The sequence below is a fragment of the Podarcis filfolensis genome (genome assembly GCF_964270895.1).
Source record: "Podarcis filfolensis genome assembly, chromosome: 16".
Lineage (NCBI taxonomy): Eukaryota > Metazoa > Chordata > Lepidosauria > Squamata > Lacertidae > Podarcis > Podarcis filfolensis.
Window position 1 is genome coordinate 17989094 of NC_139620.1, and position 19623 is coordinate 18008716.

Genomic DNA, 19623 nt, shown 5'->3' on the forward strand with positions numbered 1-19623 from the left:
TCCAGAGCTTTCCAGGTTGCAGATGCTCAGGAAGAAGATGAAGGATGCTTGTGGGTTAGTCAGGGCTGAGAGGCAGATTTTAAGCTACCAACAATTCAAGGGCAGATACAGGAGGGCAAATTAGCAACATGATGTGCTGCCCACAGAACCAGCCCCATTGTTAGGCAGCTCTACCATAACAGAAAGTGAGGTCAGAGTCTAGGGGTGCAAGTGGGGGCAGCAGAGCAGGACATTGGCAGGCCCAACCCAAAGGGAATGATTTCTTCTGTGTAAGATTACCTGGAGTTATTATCATGCCTGAGTTGGTTCCCAGTTTGTCTTCATAACTGAGCCATTCCTATGGCTGATCTGGTTCATGTGGTCTTGGGCCCTTCCATTATGTGCTTGAGATATTTGCAGGGGTGGGGTGGGGAGATGAAGAGAGGAGTGCAGGTTCATACATTGCCTGCTTTAAATTAAAAAATAAAGCGGAGGTAAAGGTCAGCCAGTATGGCCACTTTGGACTTCAATTTGCATCACCCAGCTTAAGCCACAGCATCACTCAAACTATTGTTGAATCAACTGCAGATTATTGTCTCTCTCTCTAGTCGGGACGGGGGAGAAATTTGGTTCAGTTTGCATTTAAAGCCAAATCTATCAGATTTGCATTTTCCAGAACGAAAACACAAAAGCTTATCCAGATTTTGCAATACTTTTTGCCATTAGGAAAGTGATGGAGAAATGCACTTAAAAGTGTGAGGTCAATGACTGATCAACAAGATGTACAGCCATCACACAAGCAAATCCCATGAATGCTCAGAGGCTGACCCAAAGGACTCGCTGCTACATCATAATTGCTTTGGACAACAGATGGTTGCCACAGGATCTCCTAAATCCAAGGGTGTTGCCATTGTTTTACATTCCCAACTTGCTTTCAAAGCTCATTAGACTCTCAAAGACACCAGCAGAAATTTTGTCAAAGGGCTTTTACAAGAAGCTCACCTAATAACACCGGGCTCAATATATGCACCCAATTCCATACAGTTAAAATCCCTGCACAATCTTTTTCAGCGTTTATGAGACTTTATATCCAGTGATCTGATTCTTGGAGGAGTCTTGAACTGGATTGTGTGAGGAATTAAGTAAACTAAGTAGCTGCGCCTGATTTAAACAGCACATTCCATTTTCAGAATTTGAAGCTTTTGGTTTCAGATTTGCCAGCCATTTTGTGCAGGCTGAATTGTTGATGCTAGCATTGTTGTCCCATTATCACCCCAGTTCAGACATCTTATTATGCTCCTCCAAAACATGGCTTGCAGTGCAATCCTGATGATGCATACTCAGGAGTAAGTCCTACTGAGTTCAATCAGACTTCATTCCCAAGTAAGTGGGAGCCTTAGAAGATACTACAGAGGTGTGTGTGTGTGCACGCTCCTCCTCTCATGTTTCCTGATTCTTTCCTCCATTCCTAAGTTTCCTCTGGTGATAGTTTGCTGCTATGTCTGAATTGGGTAAAACCAGAGCTCCTGGTCACCTCCAAGCCCTGATTTGGAATGATGGTTTTAAATGTCATCACCCTGGGCAATTGTAGCACCCATGGTTAAAGGAGACCTGGAATTGGAAGAAGAGAACCAGAATTCTTTCTAGGAGGATGAGATTCTGTCACGTTCCCTAACTTCCAGACTTTTGCTTAGAAGAATTGTCTTAACTGAGCCATCTTGGTGGAAGAAATGAAAGTCTAGTAGACCAACCCGCTGCCATTCAAGTGTTTGGAGCTCTAGTTTCTATCAGCCACAGCCTGGGGAACCTCTGGCATATTCAAAACCCACTCTCATAACAAAGAATTCCATCTGGACGTGGGTGACTGGCAACTTTTCACTAAAAAAGGGGGGGGGAATATTGTTTTTTCTGACTTCCGATGCCATTGGTTGCCATTGTTTGATGTCACAGACAAGCTGAGCACCAAAGGGTTGGGGCTTGCTGAGAGAGGTCAGAACAAGGATTGGTGCAAGACGGGGCAGAGCAGATGCAGGGCAAAAAAACTGGAGCCTGAGAAAAGAGTAGGTGCTGGTGAAGGAGAAGACTTTGTGGCCTAACTGGGGAAAGAGCAATTGAGCCTGGTGAGGCCAGGGAAAGGGGACGTGGGGAAAAGACATTTAAAGGATGAGCAGAGAAGGTTTGGGAAGCTTCTGATCCACCTCTGTGGATTTGGAATTCCGCCCCAGGAATTTTGGATAAAAAAGAGCATGAGCCTTTAGTTGCTACCATCACTTGTCTTCTTCAGTGAATCTTTCCACAATTAGTGATAACCCCATGCAGGTATTTTCCACTTCACCCGCACTGAAGCTCTCGCCCACAGCGTGAGAACTTTAGCTCCCCAACTCAGCCCAGTATACCTGAAGGAGTGTCTCCACCCCCATCGTTCTGCTCGGACACTGAGGTCCAGCTCTGAGGGCCTTCTGGCGGTTCCCTCACTGCGAGAAGCGAAGTTACAGGGAACCAGGCAGAGGGCCTTCTCGGTAGTGGCGCCCGCCCTGTGGGATGCCCTCCCATCAGATGTCAAGGAAATAAACAACTATCTGACTTTTAGAAGACATCTGAAGGCAGCCCTGTTTAAGGAAGTTTTTATTGTTTGATGTTTTATGGTGTTTTTAATATTTTGTTGGAAGCTGCACAGAGTGGCTGGGGAAGTCCAGCCAGACGGGTGGGGTATGTATGTATGTATGTACGTATGTATAAATAAATAAATAAATAAATAAATAAATAAATAAATAAATATTACTACTACTACTACTACTACTCTTTTCCTTCCTGCATCTTCAGAAGAGCCTTAGGCAGATGCATCCTAAAGTTGCTACTTTGGCAGCTGAGAGCCATATATTTAGGAATATCTGATCAGCCATCCCATTTCAAGCAGTTGTATTTGATTGCCTAATATTTTATATTTTGTAATAACTTATCTCACACTTAAAGGTAAAGGACCCCTGACCATTAGGTCCAGTCGTGACCGACTCTGGGTGCTCATCTCGCTTTATTGGCCAAGGGAGCCGGCGTACAGCTTCCGGGTCATGTGGCCAGCATGACTAAGCCACTTCTGGCAAGCAGCGCACAGAAATGCCGTTTACCTTCCCGCCGGAGCGGTACCTATTTATCTACTTGCACTTTGACGTGCTTTCGAACTGCTAGGTTGGCAGGAGCAGGGACCGAGCAATGGGAGCTCACCCCGTCGCGGGGATCCGAACCTCTGACCTTCTGATCGGCAAGTCCTAGGCTCTGCGGTTTAACCCACAGCACCACCCGCGTCCCTATCTCACACTTACCGGACTCATAAAATATCAATGTGGTGTACAAAAATAGATGCAACAAAGCACAGAATACCATACCAACAATACACGACAGGGTCCAACCTAAGAAAATTTAAACAGCCGAATAGGTCTGTTAGCATAAAAAGGTATTCAAGATAGTCTTGAAATTTAACAGTGAGGATGCTAGCCAGACGCTTACATACCTGACTTATCGGGAAACCCAGGGGTCAACTAGCAGCATTCCTAAAAGTGATCCCTGTGATGAAGCTACGATATAATAATAATAATAATAATAATAATAATAATAATAATAATTATTATTATTATTATTTAAATATATAAATATATTAGATATTTATTTATTTATTTATATTTATAATTATATTTATTTATAAGTGCTCAGATCCTTAAAATGTCTGGTACTCAAGTTGTTCAGGGCATTGTATGTTAAAATAAAACTTGAACTTGACCCAGTAGCATATGGGCAGCCAATGCCGATATTTTAGAAGACAAGATGTTGGCTGTTTGCCCCCATCAGCATTCTTACTGCTGCATTGTGCAACAGCTGTAGCTTTCAGACCAAGTCCCAGGGGCAGCCCCACATACAGTACATTGCAGTAGTCCAGTCTCAGGGTTATCAACCCACAGCCTACTGTATTCCAGAAACATCCTTAGCTAGTGTACAGTGGAACCTTGCTTCTTGAACGTATCCGTTGACGAACGTTTCGGAACTTGAATGCCGAAAACCTGGAAGTTACTGCTTTGGTTTTCAAACGATTTTCAGAAGCCGAACGTGCCACACGGCTTCCATTTTGAGTTTCCCTATTGTATTAAGGCTTCCGCTTTCAGTTTTCGGTTTCTGAACATTTTGGAACGGATTACGTTCGAAAACTGAGATTCCACTGTACCAGACAAAGCTGGTGAAAAGGACATCTAGCCACAGAGGGCACTTAGGCCTCATATAACAAAGGTGTAGCCAAGGGTATAATATGTCGTTAATTTTTTAGTGATGACTTTCTTTCTTTCTTTCTTTCTCCTTCCTTCCTTCCTTCCTTCCTTCCTTCCCTTCCCTTCCGTTCCTTTCTTTTCTTTCTTCTGCATTTCTTGACAGCTACCATCTGCTGATAACCAACCATGAACTCCAAACACTTCTTCATTTGCCTCCTGACGTTTGCCAACACTCTGGCCACAGAGCTGATGCCAAAGCAAACCACCTCGTTAAGTGAGTAACTCAAAGGAAGACAGAGTCAATATCTGTCAATATCTGTGCACTAGGGGAGAAGTTGAAAGGGTGCCTCAAAGGAGATGAGCAAGATTTGGAATGGGAAAGGTTAACAGTGGGCTGTGAGTGTATTCATTGGTAGGAATAAACTATTATACCTCATCTAGTCCTGTGCTAACATTCAGAATTGGTGGATCATGCACATCTGGGTGGGAGAGCAGGATCACATCCATCTGCTCCTGATGTTTGTCATCGGTGGATTCTTAGCACGTGCACAGGACTAGAAGCTTGAGACCGTTGAGTATTTGCACTGTATGCATACGCCGTCTGCACCCACCATTGTGCATGTGAGGATGTCCCTTTCAAAATGGCACCAGACTATGCGCTATGCTGGGCACACTGGGCCCATGTTGGGGACAGAGTTGCTACATATTCACACACACCACCCAATGATCCGCCCTGTAATACACCCTCACTGGTCATGGTACAAAAGGGGCACACTGACTTTTCCTCTGAGCAGGAAGCGAAAAAGCTGAGCATCACTGAGCCCTGGAAACCAGGACTGGCTACCAAACGCTTGCTGAAAATGTACCTAGCCTTACTCTCTTTTTTTATCCTCAGGGGACCCTAGACGAAAGGTTTTCCCATTCATGCAAAAAGGGGTTCAGAATTGGGACACTTTCCTACTGAGCAAAAACAAGAAAACTCTCTATGCGGGTGCCAGAGACACTATCCTCGCCCTTGACATTCGCACGGACATCACCATCAGGGTGAAGCATGAGGTGAGTGGGAAATGGGGTTTCAGGATAAGGAGTGCTGGAGAAAGTGAGAGGAAAGGTCTGGAGTGGTGTTCTGATGAGGGTGCTCACCCACATTATTCAAGATGACAAACCTTTCAACCCTGCTCCCTGTTTTGTGGGAGATACTGAGGACTCTTTAAAAAATGTTTCTATGTGTGCATTGGAGTTCATCACATTTCAGCCCTTCCTGTCCCCAAACCACATTACTCCCTAGTTTTATCAAACCACTGTTTGCCATTAGACACCCCAACCAGGAAACTATGGCTTGCACCAGGTTTGAAGGGTAAGCAGCAGCTTAATGTTGGTTAAAGTCCTGATTCAATGTAGGTAAATAAATCATCATGTCTTTGGTTCGTTTTAATGGCTTTTTACTTAGGATTCTGGGTGCAGCCTTCCTGGGGGGCGGGGGGAGGTTTTGTTTAATTAACCCAATTTGCCACCTGTGTGGCATGTCTGTTGCAGGATTACATCAAGGTCACAAGAGATTGTGCAGAAATCCATTTAGTAGCTGCAAGGTCTTCCACCATGGGCATCCTCTAGTGCTGAGAAAATAAGCCCTGATTGGGGGGGCCACTAGGGGCGCATTGGAAGATGGCCAACAATACCATCTCTCCGGCCCACACGAGGTAATTAAGAGGCTGTTATGGGAGTATGCAGCCTCCCTTGTTGCCCCAAGGGAATGGGGAACACTGCCCTTGCCTGCTGTGCCCATAAATCACCCCCGGATTCAAAAGAAGGGGGTGAGGGCACTAGGCAGAATGCCCTTATGCGGACTCCGGTTCTCCTGGACGCTGTCTCTGATCGCGCCACTAGCTGCAGCAACATGAAATAAACAATTAGGAAGAAGCAAATGCACATATTTCAAGTGAAGAATGGGGAGTAAAGACTGCTAATAGAAGGGACCTCTGCGAAAGAAGAGCGTCGGGTTGGATCAACAGGAATATATCATGAGAAGATTCATCAAAAGCTGGTATGTCGGCAGTGGAACTGGATGGGGGGGGGGACTTTTTTTTCTTTCTTCTATGTGATTACCCAATAATACCCCCTCACAGGACAGAACCGTCGCTTAAAGGACCTAAGCTGGATGATTTAAGACTGTGTGGAAATGAATTCTAACCAAAAACATGTTTTATGGAGATCGAGAAAAGTACAAGAGCTTTTGGGATGACGCAGCAAAAAATAGCGTCACCATGTTGGCAAGTTCTGTCAAAAGATTTACAACCGGGAGGAGGAATGGATTTGTTTTCATACTGCTGGCGAACCTCCTCAGAGGACTAAGAAAGGCGACAGATTTGTGAAGATTAATGATGGTAAGAGTGTTTTTATCTATGGAAGCGATGATATACGGAAACCATCTGGATATGACTCTTGGACGAACGGAAAAATTCACACAGGATTACAATTTGTTTTGACCCGCTTATGGAGACTATCAGAGGTCACAAAGAGAAAGGAAAATATATGAAAATAACAAGATGAGAGGTGGAAAACAACAAGAAAGGACATTATTGTGAATATTATTTGGACAGATTTGTGGACATTAAAGCAGCAGCAAGAAGATGATTGGATCCCCTTCGGAACTTGAAATATGGGTACCCCCAACAAAAATTTAAAATTCGGCTTTGTAATTTGGAATTTATGTGATGTGATTTGATTTGATTGGTCGGTTAATAAAAATTATTTTAAAAAAAGAAAGAAAGAAAATAAGCCCTGATTGGCTGAAGGAAATCCACTCTCCCTTTTGTAGAAAAGCTGGCCTTTGGCCTGGGTCTAATGGCCCCTGATAAAGGTTTGTGCGATGCAACATCCACAGATGCCTCAATACAGTTTACTGGTGGGGTCTGTAACTCTAATGGTTGGAATTGGGTGTGGCCAGCTAACTTTTGGACTTTACCCAAATCCTGAAAGGTGTCTTTACACTGTTAGCCTTTCTTAACTGTCTTTTTATGGTAAAGGGTTTATTTTTGCTTTGTAACCTCTTTAATAGTTAATTTGTATTTATTTCCTTGCATGGCCCCATTAGCAGAAGGCAAGAGGGGAGAAGAGGGGGCAGCACAGCAGCGACAGGGAAGCAATTAAAGTTTACAATTTAACGTGAACCCACCTAATCTGCACTTCCCCAAACTGAAACACAGCTATCCTTCAAAACTTGCACTTCTCAGAATTTTGCGGTGCCGTTCTCCATCCAAACTTCAAAGAAAGTGTGTATCAAGAAAATGGTGCACAAAAATTTACGTTACTTAAAACATGCAAAAATGTAAATATTGAGTAAAAAAAAACCTTCAGAAAGAAAAGCACAAACTGATGCAGAAATGTGGAGAGTTGAACTTCAGGTTCAAAATGAGAAACTAGGAGAAACCAAAATGGATGAATAATTCCATCCCTATATCCTGCAAGAAGCAGACGGCTCAGTCACATGGCTCCATAACCATGATTTGGCATTTTGTCTCAAGCAAGTCAGTGCTTTATCAAGGACCAGAGTTTAGAGACTGTTGACAGATGCAGCCTTGCTTATTTATTTGCTTATTTAATGCATTTCTAAATTACCGGATATTTGAAAATCTCTTGAGCAATTTATAAAAATATAACACAAAACCGTTAAAACTATATTTATAAAAACAGAAATTTAGTCTTGACTTTCATCTTCCTATTTGCAAAATAACTCTGCAGGTGAATCGCAGTAAGGCTGAACATTTGCAATCGGACTATTTCCCCCTTCTTTTGTTTCTCCTCCTCTAAAATGCCCTTCTTCCCCTTTTCCTGCAATAGATACAGTGGAGTCCCACGGCTGATAAAAAGGATAACTGTGCCTTGAAGGTGAAAAACAAAGAGGTAATGCAGTGGGGATAGAGGAAGTGCTGCCTCCCAGGTTAGGAATGTGGTGTGCACCTGTGTGCATTTCCCTCTTTCCTTTTGCTGGTTTGAATGCCCACCTCCACTCCGAAGCTGCTACCTGACCTGTGGGTGGGAGGTGGGGGGTGGGGTGGGATGGAGATAGAAACTCAGCTGCATGAACACAGGCAGCATAAGAACCACAGGCGATCCTCTTTCAAATTGCTGAGAAATAATACCAGTATATCCTGAACTATCTTATGCACAGGGATGCGGGTGGCGCTGTGGGTTAAACCACCGTGCCGCTTGGGCTTGCCAATTGAAAGGTTGGTTCTAACAAAACACCATTAGGTGTTTTGGCAGTTCTAACAAAACACCATTATGACCAGACTGCAGAATTATCTAGTGGCACCACTGCTTATTTTGACTAAAGAAATCTGTTATCCTTTAACCCCTTCAAGAACTATTATTATTACGGTATGTGCTTGCATGCAGGAAAGGGGCCAGGTTTTCAAGCATTCTTGGTTGCTATTTAACAACCACCCAGTGGAAATCTTCTTTGGGATGCAAACGTAACTGGAAGTCTCGTAATCTGGGGAACCGGGTTCGCGTCTCCGCTCCTCCACATGCAGCTGCTGGGTGACCTTGGGCCAGTCACACTTCTTTGAAGTCTCTCAGCCCCACTCACCTCACAGAGTGTTTGTTGTGGGGGAGGAAGGGAAAGGAGAATGTTAGCTGCTTTGAGACTCCTTAAAAGGGAGTGAAAGGCGGGATATCAAATCCAAACTCTTCTTCTTCTTCTTCTGGAAGTTCAATCCTGATTTTCTCACCTTCATCTCCACAGAGGGAATGCTTCAATTTCATCCGTGTCCTGGTGCAACTGAACGACACACACCTTTACACCTGCGGGACGTATGCTTTCAGTCCCACCTGCGCTTACGTTGTGAGTTCTTAGGGGAGAGAGGAAGGGGGGTCCCTTTATAAGGCTAGCAACTTGAAGCTGGGCTTTCAGTGTGGCTGGCCCTGTTCTACGGGACAACATTCCTGCTGAGAATCAACAGGCGCCCACAATCTGTGCTTCCTTTCGACTATAAACAGCTCCATGGGGATGCTTAGTTTTTGAAGGACACCTTCCCATCGATTTTGCTTCTTTTGACCTTTCTCCTTTTCCTTCCCTTGCCTTGCTAGGATCTAACAACATTCAGTCTGGTGAAAGATGCAGAAGGCAAGCCCCTCCTCCTGCAAGGGAAGGGTGTCTCTCCCTATAGCCCTTACTATGGGAACACCGCAATCCTCGTTGGTGAGCCACCTGGAAGGGGAGGGGTTCCACTTTGGAAGTCGAAAGTTTGCACCATCCTATTGTCTGCTTTGGCATTCCATAGAAAGCATAGGGACACAGGTGGCACTTTGGTCTAAACCACCAAGCCTAGAGCTTGCCAATCGAATCCCCACAACGGGGTGAGCTCCTGTTGCTCGGTCCCTGTTCCTGCCAACCTAGCAGTTCAAAAGCACACCAAAAAGTGCAAGTAGATAAATAGGTATCGTTCCGGCGGGAAGGTAAACAGCGTTTCCGTGCGCTGCTCTGGTTCAACAGAAGTGGCTTAGTCATGCTGGCCACATGACCCGGAAGCTGTCTACAGACAAACGCCAGCTCCCTCAGCCTATAGAGCAAGATGAGTGCCGCAACCCCAGAGTCATTTGCAACTGGACTTAACTGTCAGGGGTCCTTTACCTTTACCTATTGCCCACTTCTGCATTCCACAGAGGAAGACAGAGGTCTGTTAAAACATCCACAGTTCTCATGCCATACCCTCCAACAACTCAACAGCAAAATCCGGGACACGATCTTCCCAACTGCCACCTTCTCTTCTTTTTTTCCTCATGAGAGAATGGCAGCCATTTTTACGCCATGATCTCACGTGATTTCACGCCGTGATTTCCCCCTTTAAAAGCTCTTTTATTGGGTGAGGCGCCCAAAAGGGCAGGCCCCTTTAATTCCTTGCCAAAGGCTGTGCTCCTTTCTAGATGATTTGAACTGCAACTCCTATCAGCTGTGCTGGCTGGGGTTGATGAGAATTATAGTCCAAATCATTCAGAGAACATCCGTCTAGGGAGGATTACAGCCTGTCCCCTGCCTGTATTTCCTCTTGTAGAAAGATGGACAACATGTCACCCTGCAGTGTGATTAAAATATACCCCAGGCACTGCAATGTGTGAAGCAGTTTGATGAACAGTGCATAGATTCATGCAGCTGCCTTTCCCTGGGGAATATAACTTGTAGGGGTCCTGGGGAGGGAGATGAGCAAGCTTAGGAAAGCACACTGATTTACAAGATATTTAGCAAGGTATCTATCTACAAGGCAAAATTAGAGGCAGTCAGGGCCGGCCCACCCACGAGGCAAGATGAGGCGACCACCTCAAGCGGCAGCATCCACAGGAACAGCAAGGAATGTATTGCCAGCTGCTGCAGCAATGTGCTCCTTGGAGGCTGGGTCTACCACCTCTTTGGCAGCTCCCCTCCCATGCCACCTCTACAGCAGCCTCTTGGTGAATAGGTGGTGTTGCTGATGGGGGCTGCCCGCTGGAGTTGCCTGGGCTATGCGCCCATGCCCACCTGGCACGATTCAGAGCGGGCCACTTCCCTTGCACTGAGACGGCCTTTGATTCCCGGCTCAACTATCAGGTAAGGTTGATTTGATTCTCCCTACCTTTGTTCCTGATGGACATCTTCACTCACCTTCTTCTTTCCTGGTGGTGAGCGTGCACCATTTTGCAGTTCGCCTCAGGTGCAAAAACATATTGAACTGGCCCTGTGGGCAGTGAATTACAAGCGCTTGAGAAAACGGGCTGAAGGGAAGGAGGAGTCACCTTCTCTCCTGCCTTTACCCTGCAGATGGCGAACTTTACACTGCCACCCAGGAAAACATTCCAGGGAATGAGCCCGTCATCACTCGAACCCTGGGCAGTAGTTCAGTTTTGAAGAATGAGCACTGGATGACTGGTAAGGGCAGATGCTGAGGGGGAGGGGAAGGGCCTTAGGAACTAAATCAGATCTCACATCTGGCGGTTTTCTTCCCCTTCCCTCCCCAGGTGATGCAACATTCGTGGGCTCCTTCAACACCCAAGCCCCCCCAAATGATGACAAAGTCTATTTTTTCTTTTGGGAAACAGCAAAGGAGTATGACTTCTTTGAGAAAGTCATCGTCTCCAGGGTTGCTCGCATCTGCAAGGTGAGCTGCCTCCAAAATCAAGGAAGCTTTTGAGCAGGAACTTCTTTTCAGTGCTGTGAGCATGTGCAGAGGTTGGATGGTCTTCTGTCCTGGATGCTTTAGCTGAGGTTCCCGCATTGCAGGGGGTTGGACTAGATGGCCCTTGGGGTCCCTTCCAACTCTACAATTTTCTGATTCTGTGACACTGAGTTGGTGCGGAACGCGACCAGTCTTCATTGTAGCTCAGCTTCCCTTATAAAATCCTCCAAGGCAGCTTACAAGCTTGCTAAACTCAAGACGGAAATGTACAGCACCGCATGATGAAACAGTAAGCAACAAAGCAAACCGTAAAATTAATAGGATGAATAAAGAAAAGCAGCAATCAGATTATCTCAAAAGAGCTGTCAGAGAATGCCTGGGGCTGCTCCTTAAAAGGACTATGACTACCAATCTGATTTGTCAGTGATGTTTGCTTTCCCATCCTCTACAGAATGATGTCGGAGGAAAAACGTTGCTGCAGAAGAAATGGACCACCTTTCTGAAAGCACACCTTTCCTGCGCCCGGAAAGGGCAGTTTCCTTATACTGTCATTCAACACGTGTTTGCTGTTCCACATCCAGGAGGCGGTGCATTTTTCTATGGGGTCTTCGTTCCTCAATGGTAAGGCTGTGAGAATCCTTAGTAGCCGGAGCGGGGGAAGAATATTAGCCACTCAGCACAACGGGGGATAGGATTTGGTTCAGTTCTCTTTTTTTAATGGGTCCCTACCTAGTTTTGCATATTCCCAAACAATAAATGAACTGAAATGCAACCACCCTAGGAAATTTGCACTGTTGTGATGCTGCTCGCATGCAAAAATGCATATATCAGGGTAGTGTGTGCAAAAATGCATATGATGAGAAAAGCAACATACACAATGAAAAATATGAAGCAAAACTTCTTGAAAACATGTGTCTCTTAGGGGAAATAAGCACTCAACGCTGACCATGTTTCTGTGGACTTATTTGAGAAAAGATTCACAAACCGATGTAGAAATGTGACAAGCTGAACTTAAAATTGGAAAAGTGAGAAATCGAAATACGCAAATTTATCCATCCCTACCTTGGAATTTGTTTTGGGTCCCACAATGTGCTAAATACTGGTGAAGTAAATTGACTCCAAGCATATGCAGAGTGCCTTTTCCTTCTAGTGGTGCGGCTGGTTTGTACATCTCTTTGTAGGCAGGTGGGAGGTCCTTGGAGCTCAGCAGTCTGCGCCTTCGACCTTAATGCTATCAACAAAGTCTTTGATAATGGGAGATATAAAGAGTTACACCAGAACTGCTCCCGGTGGCTGTCCTATGAAGGGGAGGCCATGGATCCTCGCCCTGGCTCGGTAAGTACCGCTTTTAGCTCTCTGCTTGGAAGTGTGCAATGCCCAGCTGAATACTGCTTCTGGTGAGGATACTGAGCAGGCACCCCAACTCTAGGGGGCCAAGTTGTCTTCAGCCCCTTGAATATTTGTTGGAATGGGGTTGGTATGTGGGTGTGACGTCACGAGTGTCGTGCGTCACAGCATCAGTGGCTGGCTCCTTCAGAGCCCTCAGCCTCCTCTAGATGGTGCAACATCGCATCACGCATGTCCGATGCATGCCAGGGGCCCCTCTGATACTGATAAATGATTCTTCCTTCTAATTTAACCCCAGCTTTTGAAGTTGTCGTCTTTCTGAAGTGGAATCAAATTCAAATTATTTCTGAATGTTTTTGCAAGTTCCTGTGTAATTGCTTTGGCTGTCAGTTCCTTCTGTTAATTTGTGTCCTTTTGCACTGATGGAAATAAGCTGTTGAGAGGGGATTGCACATGCCTGCTGGAATCAGGGAATGCGGATTCTCAGGGATGCTGTGTATAGTTTGCCACCAAGTCTTAAAGCAAACCTATGTCCTTAGGCTGTCCTGCCAGAAGATTAGCATCTCCAGTGTTTCCTGTAGTTCTGTTCTGCCAGCTGCTCCACAAGTGAGAAGATACCCTTAACCCAGACCGTGTAGGGCAGGGATTGTCAGCCTGTCCCTAATGCCCACTAGGATTCTAGGTGGGCAGTAGGGGGTTCTATGGCACAAGCTGAATCCTCCTTCCATCAAGCACTGGTGGGCGGTAAGGAAATTTTACCATCAAGAAAGATGCATTAGTGGGCAGTTGGTATAAAAAGGTTGACTATCCCTGGTGTAGGGGATCCCACTTAGGCTGTAGAAAATTATTAGAAAGGTCTAAAGGGTTCTGGAACCCTTTGTAGATCTCCCTTGAAATAAGTGTGTCCTTAGCTCCTGAAATGAACAGTTGCCCCACAAACAGTTCAGTTTCTCCTCCAGGGAGGCTGTGTGTCTTTACAAAACGTGGAGCCAAAATTAAAATGGCGCTTCTCAGATGGATGAGACAGCCACAAAACACACCCTACTTAACTGGCTGCTCATGCTGAACATCACACTCACCCTGTGCTGTGCAAGACTCTGAATATTTACCAGAACGGGCTTAAGTCACGGATAAAAACTGGAAGAGAACAGTATGGAGGACTCCTAATTAAGTGTGTTAGTCACATCTTCATGCCTTGGGTGAATAGGGGAACAGAGATCCTCCTTGAAGGCTTCCCATAGGAGCATGTTGGCCTCTGTGAGAGCAGGATGCTAGACTAGATGGGTCTCAGCCTGATCCAATGGGCCTCTTTTTCTGTCCCCCCCTTCAGTGTTCTGTCAGCCCATCATCAGACAAAACCCTCATTTTCATAAAAGAACATTATATGATGGATCAGACGATTCGGCCACTCTATAACCAGCCCGTGTTTGTGAAGCTCAATGTGAAATACACCCGGATTACAGTACACCAAACTGAGAACATCTTGGGAATTCCCTATACCATACTGTTTCTTGGGACAGGTATGACTGTGGTTTTTTTCCTGCCCTGGAGGTCAAGATTAAGACATTTGCTCTGTAACCTCCTTATTCCTTTGACCCAGCAAGGGCTTACAACACAGGTTGCAACATTTAACCCAGGCTTCCTCAAACTCGGCCCTCCAGATGTTTTTGGCCTACAACTCCCATGATCCCTAGCTAGCAGTACCAGTGGTCAGGGATGATGGTAATTGTAGTCTCAAAACATCTGGAGGGCCGAGTCTGAGGAAGCCTGGCTTAGCCAGATAATGAGCAAACAAGACTGATTCAATCATGAATCTTTTGATTTTGAAAAGTGGAAGTCTCGGAAGCGGCCTGTGTGTCAAATTAATTACACCAAAAGTAGCCAGATAATGGTTAGATATTGCTAATGGTTCTCCCAGGAGAGGCCGAGAAAGCTGGTTGCTGGGATTGTAGAGCTCTTTCCTCACCCCTCTTAGCTCTCTCTGCTTAGCAGCTGATTTACCCTTGGAGTTAGGATGGGGAGCTCTAGGAACTTACCTAGAGTAGGACTTATCTGGACTTACCTGGAGCAGGACTCCTAGGACTTACCTGGAGCAGATCTACACTAAGGAATGGGTTAAGGAATGGTTCTGATAACTATATGGACACATGGTGTCCTACAGTCGTACCTCGGTTGTTGAAAACCTTGGTACTCGGATGTTTTGGCTCCCGAACACCACAAACCAAACGTACGATGTAGCTTCCATGGCTTCTGATTTAGTGCAGGAAGCTCCTGCAGCCAATTGGAAGCCACACCTTGGTTTTTGAACCATTTTGGGAGTCAAATGGACTCCCGAAACGGATTAAGTTCAACAACCAAGGTACGACTGTACTTTTAATGCTCATAATGTGTTATTAAAATGTGATACCAGAGGGCACTGCAGAGCAACTGGGAGTAGGGAGACTGTGGTTTGACGAAAGAAACAAAGGTAAAAAAAAATTGATTTACAAGTATGCCCTGTGGCGTTTTAGAATGATGTCTAATACAGTCATACCCTGGAAGTTGAATGGAATCCGTTCCGGAAGTCTGTTTGACTTCCAGAACATTAGAAAACCAAATCACGACTTCTCATTGGCTGCAGGAAGTCCCTGCAGTCAATTGGAACCCGTGGAACCCGCGTCGGACATTCAGGTTCCAAAAGAACGTACGCAAACTGGACAATCACTTCCGGGTTTGTGGCGTTCAGGTGCCAAAATGTCCGAGTTCCAGGGCGTTCGGGATCCAAGGTACAACTGTACCATTTTAATAATGTTAAACAGGTCGGTGTAGATCCAGCCTTGGTCAACCAGTCAATTAGAGATTTGGCTTTGTAATTTGGAATTTATGTGATGTGATTTAATTTGATGTGATGGGCCAGTTAATAAAAATTATTAAAAAAAAATACAAAAGGATTAGACAAATTCGTGGAGGATGATGCTGTCAATCTAGCCACAATGGCCCTGCTCTGCCTCCGCAGTCGGAAGCAGCAATGCTTCTGAATTTCCATTGCTGGAAACCACAAGGGGAAGTGGGCTTCTGTGCTCAGATCCTGCCTGCCAATTTCCCACAGGCATCTGGTTGGTCACTGTGAGAAGAGGATGCTGGACTAGATGGGCCATTAGCCCAATCAAGTAGGCTCTTCTTGGGTTCTTAAGTGAGGATGGACTGCACAAGAGGGAGAAACGTCAGCTCCCACCCACTTGATAGTGACAGGCCCAAGTTTCAACAAACTACTACCATATCAAATTTCAGACCCTATATCTTTGCTTGGTTTTGCACAGACCAGGGAGCCATTCACAAAGTGGTGGTCGTCGGCAGCGATGCTCACATCATTGAGGAGATCCAGCTGTTTGAGAAGCCAGAGGCAGTCCAAAACCTGCTGCTCTTGCCTGAAAAGGTGGGCAGACTCTGTTGGATAAGAACAGGAGCTGCAAGCTTGTAAAAGGGCCTTAGCTTAAGGTGACCAGACATCCCCGTTTCCCGGGGACGGCCCCCGGATTTACAAATCAGCCCCCATACAGAATCCGTTGAAGTTGAAGAGTGTCCCCGGATTCATTGAAAAAAATCTGGTAACCTTACCTTAGTTTAGAGGCTGTCTCAAGAACGTTTCCTGTCTGAAACCCTGGAAAGCTGCTAAGCAACAAGGAGCTAGATGAACCCCGTAGTTTGATGTGGGATAAGGCAGTTTCTTACTTAAACTTGTTCTTTATTCAAGACCACATGAACTAGAACCGTACTTTATTTTAAGGAGAAGGGCCACAGCTCAGTAGTCGAGCAGATGCTTCATGTGTAGAAGGTCCCAGGTTCAATCCTCAGCTGGAAAAAGAGTGAAACCCTGGAGAGCCACAATTAAATATAAAACCAGAAAATAAAGAAACTTTGCAGGCAATCAAATTATCACAAGCACAACTCTCGATCCGTGGCTATTATTTGGGGTGAATGAGGCACTGGCATTTTTATTTAACTATATTTTAGATAGTTTTTAAGGCCAGGGCCCATCGCTGCACCTTATGGCAATAAGTCCTACAAGTTAATTATACACAATGTAAGGAAGGTCTTCCTTTCTCCTGCCCTCCTAATACTGTAGTAACAAAATATTTCTGTTTGTGCATTCTTAGGGGATCCTTTATGTGGGGTATTCCAAAGGAATTGTACAAGTCCCATTGGCCAACTGTGGCATTCACAAAACCTGTCCTGACTGCATTTTAGCACGAGATCCTTACTGTGCCTGGGATGGAAGGAAATGCAGTGATAACTGGAATAACAAATACAAAAGGTGGGTATTTGCAGGCTAGAGACAAGTCTGTGAAAGCACATAGCAGATGAAAGGGTGAATATATTAGTAGGATGGGGGGGTTGGTTGGTTTGTTTCACATTTTAATGCAAACCTACTTTATGTGCACGTCAGTTCACAATGTAAGTTGAAAGCCATCTTTCAAAATGCACACTTCTCCAGATTTTGCAGTTTTTCAAACTGCGCAAAAATGCTTATATCAGTGGAAATAATGCAATGCCTTAAAGTACTGCCCTGAGACCTCTGGGTATAGGGCGGGATATAAATTCAATAAATAATAATAGTAATAATAAGTAGGGTCATTTTTGCAAAAATGCACATGTTTCAGACAATTGCGTAAAAACATTTTAATGTTAGGCGAAATGCACTTGGAGCCATATTAATTTTCATATGGACCCTAAGACTGGAAAGACCCAAAGACAGATTACTCTATCCCTGCTTCTTACTATGTTCCAGCATGGCAGGAAAGAGTAACTTTAAGCAAGATGTTGAGACCGGAAACTCAGGCCTTTCGTGCATGCGCAGCAGTGGAAAGAGCAGAGCCTCCTCAAGGCCAATCACCTTGATTGCCGTAGTGGCCGTGGTTTTCTTCTGCTACCCAGACACAGTGAAAGTGAAAAGCAAAGTACAGGGGTGCAGGAGCCCCCTCCAAGCCAAGAAAACATCCAAGCAAGAGAAAGTCCTGTTCAATGGCAGCCAGAGCATTCTGCAAGTGGACCTTGCCAGAAAACTGCTGACAGCTCCAACACCTCCTATGTCTACGTGCTCTGTTCAGGCTATCAGGGCTGACAAAAACTGCTTGGACTTGGGCCTGCCAAACAAGGATGACTCCAGAGGAGCCGTGGCAGCGGAGGAGATCTAGCCTGGCCTACCTGATTCCTCACCAGCTGTTGCAGGGAACAACCTTTCGCGATCTCACCAGCTCACACAGGCAACCTAGCAAGAACAAAAGTATTGTCACAACTGTGATGCTATTACAAAATGCCACCAGAAAACAGGGTGTTACCTCTGGTTGCATTTCTTTCCCACCTAGTTCTGTCTGTACAATGCCATGTAAATGCAGGACCTAGCACCACACAACTGGCCAAATCTTTCCTACGCTTTCAGGTTCCCATCCCTACCTCCATAGACAGGATCCTGGGAAGGGTCCCTATACTCACAGCCAAATCCATAAGTCTCTCTCTTTGGTAAGAAATGCTTACCAAAATTTAGAAGATCTACAGAGCTGTCCAGTTTGGAGTGAAGGCCAGTGTTGGGTGTGGTAGTTGGGTCAGGGCTGTTTATTTGGCCTTGCACAATGTTTTCACACTGAGATGCAACAGCCTAGATGTAATTCATCCCAGAAGACTACCAGAGAAAGGAAGGCTACAGAAGAATGTGCCTGATTCGAGGGAGGCAGATCTTAAGGTAGATTTCCCATGTAGAAGGAGCAGCCCAACCTATTTACACCAGGAAGATGTTGAGAGTGGCAGAATGGGATACTGACAGGCCTGACCAATGGGGTATGATCACTTCTGTGCAAAGTTCCTTAAACATGGACCCCATGCATTATTACAGTGGAGGTGGATCCCAGTTTTCCTTTTTGACAGAGCCTGTGCTGCATTATGGCTCAGGTGATCTTGGGTCCTTCTATTATGGGCTTGAGATATTTGGTAGGTGGGAGAGGTACTATAGCTCCATGCTTTGCCTACTGAAAATTATTTAAAAAACAGAATTGGGTGGGTGGGAGGTGTTTGGAAGGTCTTTCTGTGTCTTTTAGTGTGTGCTTTAAAACAGGGCAAGCTGCTTTATACTGAGAATGGGCCACTGGATCTAGCTCAGTATTGTCAACACTGACTAGCAGTGGCTGTCTTAGGGTATCTGACAAGGGGCATTCCCAGTCCAACCTTGAGATGTCAGGGCTTAAACCTGGGATTGTCTGGTCTACCACTGTTCTATGGTTCTTCGGCTTGTACCTATCTAAAGAGTTCTTCCTCGCACTTTACAAGCACGCTAAAAGCAAGAACAAAAACACCAGGACCATCAACATTCTGTGCCATGAAAAGCCCTTGGGCAATTTCTACCGTATGTAGCACCATTGTTTGATTCCAACATGGTGTAAATTGCTGCAGAGGCCATGTGGCCCTCCACTTTTAAAAAATTGGTTTAAGCAGTGCTTTTATTCTGGGGGTACTCAAGAGCACACCATACTGGCACCTTAAAAAAAAAAAGTTTAAAGTGTGGCACTTACTATAACAACTTCATGGTGAGTACTGGCACCTCCCCCCCCCCAAAAAAAAACAACGGCCCTGGGTTTAAAGGAAGATTATTGGAACCCTGAACCCATTTTCAGGGATGGGTGGATTATAGAGTATTTTAACCCTATATATTTATGTGGTGTTTTGTGACAATTTTGTTGGCTAAATAAAGGCAGCGCCTTCACAGTGCGGGGCATATAAAGTCCCAAAAAATCCGGATGTCAGAAAACCTACTCGAATCTGAAAAGCGCAAATTCAAAATAACTACTATAAACCCTAAGAATCGCCGTGTCTTTCACCGGAAGTACCACTCTAGTATTTCGAAACTCCATGCTCCTCCCTTC

At 45.2% G+C, this 19623-nt stretch overlaps 1 protein-coding gene and 1 long non-coding RNA gene across 5 annotated transcripts; one reads left to right on the top strand and one right to left on the bottom strand.

The window, feature by feature from the left end:
• Nucleotides 1-1203: 1203 nt before the first annotated feature.
• LOC310751119 (semaphorin-4A-like) lies at nucleotides 1204-18037 on the top strand. Of its 4 annotated transcripts, none has more exons than XM_083590164.1 (14): nucleotides 1204-1362; nucleotides 4396-4506; nucleotides 5128-5288; nucleotides 8073-8135; nucleotides 8980-9078; nucleotides 9324-9435; nucleotides 11029-11136; nucleotides 11226-11365; nucleotides 11835-12004; nucleotides 12565-12718; nucleotides 14061-14250; nucleotides 16030-16145; nucleotides 16867-17024; nucleotides 17499-18037. In XM_083590164.1, the coding sequence occupies exons 2-14, from the start codon at nucleotides 4419-4421 to the stop codon at nucleotides 17902-17904; spliced, it is 1965 nt and encodes a 654-aa protein (XP_083446290.1). In that variant the 5' UTR covers nucleotides 1204-1362; nucleotides 4396-4418; the 3' UTR covers nucleotides 17905-18037. The 4 variants fall into 4 exon arrangements, with proteins under 4 accessions (XP_083446290.1, XP_083446291.1, XP_083446288.1 ...); XM_083590162.1 differs by lacking the exon at nucleotides 1204-1362 and adding an exon at nucleotides 1934-2039; XM_083590163.1 differs by lacking the exon at nucleotides 1204-1362 and adding an exon at nucleotides 1980-2298.
• Nucleotides 16471-19616, bottom strand: LOC310751443. The gene is made up of 3 exons (XR_014542503.1): nucleotides 19514-19616; nucleotides 17915-17978; nucleotides 16471-16583 (listed from the first exon to the last, which is right to left on the bottom strand). It is a non-coding gene; the product is annotated as an uncharacterized lncRNA (long non-coding RNA).
• Nucleotides 19617-19623: the final 7 nt, after the last annotated feature.

Excerpts from the sequence above, each read along its gene's own strand:
- LOC310751119 (XM_083590164.1), top strand. The coding sequence starts at position 4,419 with ATGAACTCCAAACACTTCTTCATTTGCCTCCTGACGTTTGCCAACACT. Across the intron at positions 11,137-11,225 it reads GAATGAGCACTGGATGACTG|GTGATGCAACATTCGTGGGC; the intron begins GTAAGGGCAGAT and ends TTCCCTCCCCAG. Across the intron at positions 14,251-16,029 it reads CATACTGTTTCTTGGGACAG|ACCAGGGAGCCATTCACAAA; the intron begins GTATGACTGTGG and ends GGTTTTGCACAG.